Source organism: Ostrea edulis, chromosome 10, assembly GCF_947568905.1.
Source record: "Ostrea edulis chromosome 10, xbOstEdul1.1, whole genome shotgun sequence".
Classification (NCBI taxonomy): domain Eukaryota; kingdom Metazoa; phylum Mollusca; class Bivalvia; order Ostreida; family Ostreidae; genus Ostrea; species Ostrea edulis.
The window spans coordinates 13,807,771-13,816,614 of record NC_079173.1 but is presented as its reverse complement, the minus strand read 5'-3'; the positions used below and the strand labels follow the sequence as shown (position 1 = coordinate 13,816,614).

At 33.1% G+C, this 8,844-nt stretch overlaps 1 protein-coding gene across 1 annotated transcript; it reads right to left on the bottom strand.

The window, feature by feature from the left end:
• Positions 1–1,571: 1,571 nt before the first annotated feature.
• On the bottom strand, positions 1,572–3,553 carry LOC130050984 (protein PFC0760c-like). Its single transcript, XM_056152032.1, has 3 exons — positions 3,458–3,553; positions 3,153–3,257; positions 1,572–2,205 (listed from the first exon to the last, which is right to left on the bottom strand). The coding sequence occupies exons 2-3, from the start codon at positions 3,214–3,216 to the stop codon at positions 2,027–2,029; spliced, it is 243 nt and encodes an 80-aa protein (XP_056008007.1). The 5' UTR covers positions 3,217–3,257; positions 3,458–3,553; the 3' UTR covers positions 1,572–2,026.
• Between the last annotated feature and the right edge of the window lie 5,291 nt (positions 3,554–8,844).

Genomic DNA, 8,844 nt, shown 5'->3' with positions numbered 1-8,844 from the left:
ATGATTGACCTTGTCGTTAGTTCAAGGTCCAGGGACAATAGTCAAAAACTTATTAGTGACATTGCTGCGTTTTAGTGTCCTTAAATGTTGGGAGCCAAGAGGAAGTTCTGGTCCTGGTTGAAATCAATACAAAACCATAAATGCACATGGCAGTGTACCGAAGTAAATAATACATAACGTCATTTTCTGCCAATTTCTTAATTTCATTGAGTAATTGTTTTTTCTTAAACTTCTGATATAAAAGAAATCTTATTGTTTATAGAATTGATTTGATCAGGGAGAGAATTTCAATGTCTGATGTCATTAGAAAAGAAAGCTTCCGCTTCCACTTTTTCCAACTTACAAAGAAATAAAATTTATTTGATCAACGTCATGCAAAGTGAAGATAACGAACAGTGATCAATCTCATAACTCCTATAAGCAATATAAAATAGATAGTTGGGCAAACACGGACCCTTGAACACACCAGAGGTGGGATCAGGTGCCTAGGAGGAGTAAGCATCCCCTGTTGACCGGTCACACCCGCCGTGAGACCTATATCCTGATCAGGTAAACGGAGTTATCCGCAGTCAAAATCAGTGTGCCAAGAACGGCTAAACAATCGGTATGAAACACGTCAGACAGCATTTGACCCAATGTGAGGTTGTATTGATGAACTAGATGGTTATAACGAGCATAGAATTTGCGAAATGCTGACTTCAATCGAGACTGTTGAAATCCCTGTACCATCAACTTGTTTGTTAGTAGCTTACCTCGATTTAAAAACTGACTATACGCAGAACAAGCTCTAACATATCGAATCAGTTGAGATGCAAGGTGAATCTCATAACTCCTACAAGCAATACAAAATAGATAGTTGGGCAAACACGGACCCCTGGACACACCAGATGTGGATCAGGTGTCTAGGAGGAGTAAGCATCCCCTGTTGAGCGGTCACACCCGCCGTGAGACCTATATCCTGATCAGGTAAACTGAGTTATCCACAGTCAAAATCAGTAATCTCTCTTTCCAGCTTAGCTAGACATATCTCTTTTGTGAGAGAGTTATCTGATTTGAACGTTTATAGATAGATGTAAAACTTATACGGTACCAATTTTGATGCACCAGATGCGCATTTCGACAAATAATGTCTCTTCAGTGATGCTCAACCGAAATGTTTTAAATCCGAAATAACTATGAAGTTTCAGAGCTAAATATAGCCAAAAACAGCGTGCCAAAAAAGTGGAGCCCAATTCGTCCAATGTCTCTATCTGTCTAACCATAGCTCACTCAAATTCTTATAATTATCCCTTTCAGTTAAAGAGATATCTTCTTATGTAAAATAGATATCTCCAATAAAAAGATATCAGTTTAAGCGAGATATATCCTTTATCTTAAAGGGATATCTCTGTTTCTAAATATATTCCTCTTTAAAATAAGAGATTTCTCCTTAGATTAGTGATATTTCATGTTTTCAATGAACAGTAAAACGGCTTGGTATAAGTAACTGTATCTACGGGGGAACATATCTGATATAAGGAGGGTGATGTTTTTCATCTATTTTCCTCTACAGAATAAATAACGACATTCTGATTTTTTTGATTTACTGTATTCTGTCCATATATTGCATTATATTGATGTTATAAAATAACCAAATCAATAAATATCTGTTCTACAACATATATGCACAACCTTAAATACACATATCATTGTACATTTGAATGAATTTAGTAATGCAGTAGTAAAGTGAAATTGACAACTGTCAGAACCACGTGGTTTCCTTCAGCCTATCAGTAATTTACATTCTATGTATACATATAATGTATACATACAATATGGCATACAAAAGACATACTATAGATGTACATGTTAGAGTTATGAAATAGTCCACGAATCTACAATGAACTTATCACAACAATACGATACAGTGAGTTGAATCAGTGATATACTTTCTGAATTTGAGGGAAAAGATTTATCTTTTTGTTAATTCATGAGTCATTTCCTTTTCCTTTCCAGCATCCTTCTTTACATTGCTGCTACTTCCTCTTTATCTCCCATCATCTTTCTCCTTGCTCTCCTTACTCTCCTTACTCGCCTTACTGTTGCCGCCGCCATCTGCGCTTCTCCTGTCCCGCCCTCCCTTATTACTGTCATCTCCATTATTTTTGTCATCATCGTCATTTTTACTTTTGTTATCGTCTTTATCTCCATTGTCAGCATTTCGTTCTGAAAGGTAAACAAAAATCAATAGATAAATAAAACTCATTCAAGCGAATGTGGAAAGACACAATCTTTTAACTGATGGAGAACTAATTGATCTTACAAGAAACAGATAAAGAATATGTCAGTTACGACTTCGTAGATTATTTTCTACAGAGACTAAATTTAAAGTTTGAAATTTAAATTTCTCACGTCGAGAAATTCAACTTAGATAAAGCATTTAATATTCTTGCATCTTCAGAAATCAGACCACGGTAGTACTGTACCTTTTGTAATATATGCACTACCCACCAAATAAATAAGTATGCTCTTACCAAAATAAGTTACTTGCGCATACAAAATATGGGTTACATGATAGATACAGATTTTTCTATGCAAAACACATAAGCCTTATATATTAATATATAACATTAAGCTTTTAACTTTTCATATCCTAATTCTTTATCAAAATACTTCATTTTCGGAATCTTTGAATTTTCTAAAAAGGGATATTATGCAAACCTTTATCTTGCAACCATTTCAAACTAATTCTTGATACATATTATTGTGTATTTAATGTGTACTTTTATGAGACCTTTTGATTTTTCACCTTTAAATAACTCAACATCACAATTTAAAAGACTAAGCCAAAAATAATGTACATCATTGTTTCACATATATTGAAATTGTACCCTTAAATTATTATTTTACTGAGATAGATTACAGATTATACATAGTGAATTCAGCTCTTTTTCATGATATTGAATATTTTTCATTCCAAAATGTGTAAAAAAAAAAAAAAAAACAAAAAAAAAAAAAAAACCCAACTTATGTGTATCCTTATTTATAGTTGGTTGTGTGTTCATGGAGAAAATAATGTGTGTGTTATGAAAGAGATTCATGTCCATGTATATTTTCCAACCTACTTCAATCAACTTACTAATAAACTGGAACAAGAAAATAATTTAACTCACTCTGTCTGGCAAAGGTTTCCACCAACACCAGGCCGATGATCAGAAGAACAAGAAATTTCTTCATTCTGCAGCACTGTATCAGATCGTAGCGTGTAATACTAAATTCTGAAAACAAGTAGATGTCAGATAAATTGCATTGTGAAAAGGGATAGAGAAATATCTCTTAAATCAAACATGGTAGAGATTGGATGATTAAAAGATTTAAACTAACCACGGATTCATCACAGAAACTGTTCTTACATATGCGATTAAACCTAAAATAATTTTTGATATCTCATGCAAGGACAACAACGTTATGATCTTACCTTAAGCAATACAATGACGTTCTGAATCCACTGGAGGTAGCTATACCTCTTCATTCGGTTTTGGACCCTTATATAGTCGTTATCCATGACAGGGGTCCACAAAGCAGAGCTATTAATTTTGTAGTTTTAAAAACCACTTGACAACAAGTTATAACCTCTGCACGCATAGCCTTGTTGGATGCAGTTTCTTATATAAAAATAGCTCACATCAGTATAAGTAATTAAAAACAAAGAATCTTAAGATGCTATGTTGCGTTGACATAGCTATCCATTTTGAAAATGACGAACAACCACAATTTCAATTAAAATTCATCAAGTTTAAAATTCTACATAAAATGCAGATTTCTTTTTTGACAAAGACATAACAAGGAACGGGAAAATCAATTTTGTTACCGTTCCTAAAATTACAAAAATGAATATCCATTCCTGTGTATATTATCTATCTATAGGCTACACCTTAATGCAAGTTCAAGTCTCATTAATCTGATGCGTATTGAATAATCCTGTTTTTTCCTTTGATAAGAACCCTTTTAGACAGCGGCATGTTGCACTGTTAATTACATTTTCAATTAAAATTTAGAATAACCTCATTTACTTCAATTTTCAAGTCAATACGAAATAATGGTGGTCAATGACCGTTGCTGTCAGACGGTATGACCTGTTGCGACGAGAAATTATTGTTTGTACATTCATCATAAGGAATTCTTTTAAAACAACTTATACATTATCAGTTGCAAAACAAGAAAGGCAAGGCAGCTACCATTAATGTGGCTATTGGAAACTTGATATTGCTTAAATGACATCTTAAACAGCAGTATACAATTTTATAACTTAAATCTATATTCTTATAAGGCAGAATTTATTCAAAAACTTTTACATGACAAGAGAAAAATTTCTTGCTGTGGTCTTCTACTCGACATTTAAATCGACGACGTTTTATCTATTACTAATAATCCTGTTCATTCATATTCCTAATCGATATATCCAAGTGGCGTCCAAATAAAAGCCACCACTGAGTCCTCCACATCTTCTTCGTACTTTGATATTTAATTGAAAATACATATTAATGACAAACTAACAACTCAACTTTGTGATAGACGGGATGATTTCAGTTTCATCGTCGTTAATTTCGTTTTTGCCTTTTTTCGTAATGTTTTCATGTAGGAGTTGTCGTTCGTGTGGGATAGTATATATGAACTTCCGGTGAAAAGTATACAAAGCACCCAAATACAAACATTTACATTTTATGGTATGGATTCGCTTATTAATACATTAGAGCCTAGCCATTATATCCTAACACTGCATTCAATAGATCACGGATTTCCAAAACATGCAAATACAAATATTTCCTCGAGTAAGTCATTTAAAAGTAGCAACAAACTCAAAGTTGCACAACTTGTGCTGGACTCAGCGGTCAGCTGCATTCTAACAGATAACACACCAGACATTAAAGATATAAAGAATTGGTATTCAGGTTGGCCAAGAAAATCGAAAATCAGATCCACCCCTTACGATAACTTTCGTATTTACAGCGCAAGATTATTTGGTGTACAATATCGCTAAAGAGTGCATCGGAGGTCAAAATCTTAGAATAATGTACTATAAAAAATGAAATAAAATAAAATGTAAAAATATAATAAAAATCATAACATATTCTCCCACTAGGAATCTTATTAAGGTATACTTCTCCTCTAGCTCCCCCCTCCCTAAATAAACTTTGTACAGTGTATGAAAAAGTAAATATAACGAATAGTCATCGATTCTATAAAGTATTTTTTTGGCAAACACGGACACCTGGACATATCAGAGGTGCAAGCATGGGATATCTAATTTTAGCGCTGTTCATAAAACGGGAATTTCCACTCAAGCATTGTAGACGAACTGTATTCGTTTGATTTTTTTTATTGCTGCCAAAAATAAACACAACCAAAGATATGAATAAAAGACAAACAAACTTAATTTAAAGAAACTGCACACATATAGTAATGCCGTGGCAGAATAGTCAACTTGATGACGTAGGACACTGACTGGTAAAAAAAGTAGACAGATTACACGAGTTTCCGGTATATATATTTCGTCTGTATTACGAGTTGGATAACATGGCGGAGGTAGCGGCGACTTTTGATCTTCGAGATATGGATGAAATTAAACTGCGTTATATGGGGATCAACGAGGACGATTTAGATGACGAGGTGTTAAGCTTTTCATTTGATACTGAAATAGATCCGAGTGGCATTTGACCGTTCCTACGATACAATTAGTGTTCAACATCTCCTCCAACACAAAGCAGCACACATCTAGTCACCGCTTGTTCTCTCCCTTTATATCTAATTCAGCTTTTACCAATGACACCTTTCATTTAGCTCTAATCAATTTAATTCTGCATAGTAACTCTACCTGACCTGAACACACAGCCCGTTGTTGTTTTCATTGTTACATACACATATTCCTACGCACCATTTCAAAAACATTAATTAAAGCTATTTGATGACAGAAACGATTTGTTTTTCTAGTTTAAAACATAGATAAATGATAAGAAATAAAACTTATCATTCTAAAACGAAAACTTAGACGGAAAACTTTTTTCAGAGTTTTCTGTCTAAGTTTTCGTTTGATATATGCATCAAGAAAAGAATTATAAGTTTCATTTTTTAAGTGAATACGGTATTATGAGTTGATGAAAACGTTATATTCTTGATAAGAATGTATTCACGCATATAATAGTTGATGAATAAAGTGCAAATTAGGGTATTTAGTATTCATGAAAGGCGAAGATAAAGAACAGTAATCAATTTCATAACTCCGAAAGAAATATAAATTGGACTTGGGAAAACATGGACCCCTGGATATGCAAGGGGTGTTCATATTGATTTATTACAACAGTAGAATATACGGTGTTGTTGAACTTGTGGATTGCTGAGTTATGAAATACTAGTATGTGTAAACAATCTCCTTTTTTCGGTAATGATCATCATGGATATTCAGTTTACTGAAAAATTCAAAGTCATTCCTATCCATAATCAAAGCAGTTCAAAATACAAATAGGAGCAAATGATACGTAATCATAAAGGGTACAGGTTTATATAAAAGACAAACAGCACCATTAGAAAACCATAATTTTGTCTTTTGCCTCTACAATTTCCACATTTAACATCATGTCTTACAGTGCAATCAGTCTCTGGGATTCGTGATCGTCATTACCTATCACTGCTGTCCAAATCAAAAATTAGAAAACACCACAGAATAATCGCATAATTATAGGTCAATGTCAGGACTCGTTAAGTGTTAAATTATGTTTAAATTGAATATAATTCAATAAAAACTAACATTTTGAATTTGACAAACCAGATCGTCAACCGCAGAAAACACCTTATTCAGCCTTTCTGTTTTGATAAGGGAAATGAGTATGTACTTACTCGACGTCTCCAACATGTTTCCTTGTTATTTTTATATGTAAGGTCCAAAATACAGAGCTTGCTTTTTATCAATTTTTTTTAAAATAAATGGGAGTGCGAAATATACATCAGTTTAAAATTAGTTTAGCTTTTATTGAAGATAATAGTGTCATACAACATACTTTCATTTTACGAAGGAAGTTTTATGTTTATACTGCAAGATGCGCTGAAAAAGTTCCTGTTATATGCAATATTATAAGTGATAGTTGCTTGAAACACAGAAATATGTCCTATATAAAATGGTAAAAAATGAAAGTTTTTGTACTCAATTAAATAGATGGAACTTGCTATTTACTTAAATTGTGCCCACCATACCCACATCTCTCTCTCTCTCTCTCTGTCTCTTTCTCTCTGTCTCTCTCTGTTTCTCTCTCTCTCTCTCTCTCTCTCTCTCTTTCTCTCTCTCTCTCTCTCTCTCTTCTAAACATAATGTATATTATTTGTATGGCTTGTGTGTATTCACGTACCTGATTTTGTGTAGAAGAAGGAAAGAAATTCAAAACTGAAAAAAGAAAATAAAAACCTTTGAGGGGAAATTCGCCTTAATTATTGAAAGGGATTTTCTTTCTTACATCGAGTTGTGATGTTGGCCATTTGTTCACATGCTTCCAAATCAAATATAGTACATGTACCATGTATGAAAGAATACCCAATTTTAGTTTAGAATTTATAGTTACAGAACAGATTCCGAATCAATTAAACGCAGACAGTGAGACGAATGTTTAAAGAAAAGTACATGCTTTTAAGAATGTCCATCGTAGGTGATAAAAAAGACTAAAAATCACGTTATTGGAGTATGCCTTACTCAGAGTTTATTAATTTGATGGAAATTCTTTTGAGAATTTTATTGTTCCTTTGTGGTTTGGTGGGATTTGATGTTTAAATCTTCAAGAAACGACACAATATATGATTTTAAAGGAGAAAAAAATGCATGACGTCTGGTCGATTTGATGACGTTATCTTTGCAGCATTCCTAAATGTCGATTTATTAAGAATTGCAGACGTAACTTTAGAACATCAGTAATTACTTACTTGAAGGATAATTTGATCTTTCTTTTGCATTTACTGATACATTGATTTTTTACGTTTGGTGAGCCTGTGTAGAGGCAGTAGTTTCTTATCTGTAGACATCAGTCATTCTCATTTTGCATCTATTAATGAAACATTTCTCAGAAAAAAAAAATCTACTAGTGTCAACCTGGGGTTTCTAGATATATAGGAGACTCTCATCCATGAGCGTCTAGTTTTTGGGTCATAATTCTTTAATTTTAGCATTAAAATCTATTTGCTTTTCTTTCGTGCTTGGAGACATCATTTCCTTTGTCAATTTTAATGATGTTGTGAAACTTTTGTAATTATGTCACTGAATTGTGTCATCTAGCTGTCTCATTGTTTATTTTCAAAATCTATTTGAAATTTTACATACAAAAACAATGCTCAGTTCTAGACAGCTATGCATAATTTGAATGAAAAATTTGTTTGAATAGCATTACATAACTGTGTCTATACAATATCCTAAGTAAAGAACTATCACACTGTATGATAACAACACTAACTGGCACTGGTTTAGTGCTTAGCGCGTTAGTGTCGTGACTAGGATGTCTATAGGCGGCAGAAAGAGTAAACAAGACGTTACTCAGCAACGTTAAGGAAGCCTGCATAAATACGAGTGCTGCAAATCAAAGTTTCCTACAAATACATATGATTCGGTTAATAAAAATAAAACACAGTGATACATAAATAATTGTACGAATGTTTCAATGTATGGATCAATGCTATCACATTATTAACTAAAATTGGATCACCATGTGCTTTGGATCACGTGACTTACTAAAATTAGACATACATTTGTCATGCTGAAAAAGTGCATACTGTAAGGGCAAGACATTGTTATATCAAATAAAGTTTAGATGATTCACTATAAACAAAACC

Bases quoted from the DNA above. Each gene is read 5' to 3' on its own strand.
- LOC130050984 (XM_056152032.1), bottom strand. From the start codon at position 3,216: ATGAAGAAATTTCTTGTTCTTCTGATCATCGGCCTGGTGTTGGTGGAA. The intron at 2,206-3,152 runs GTGAGTTAAATT...TTTACCTTTCAG, and splicing joins GGAAACCTTTGCCAGACAGA to AACGAAATGCTGACAATGGA.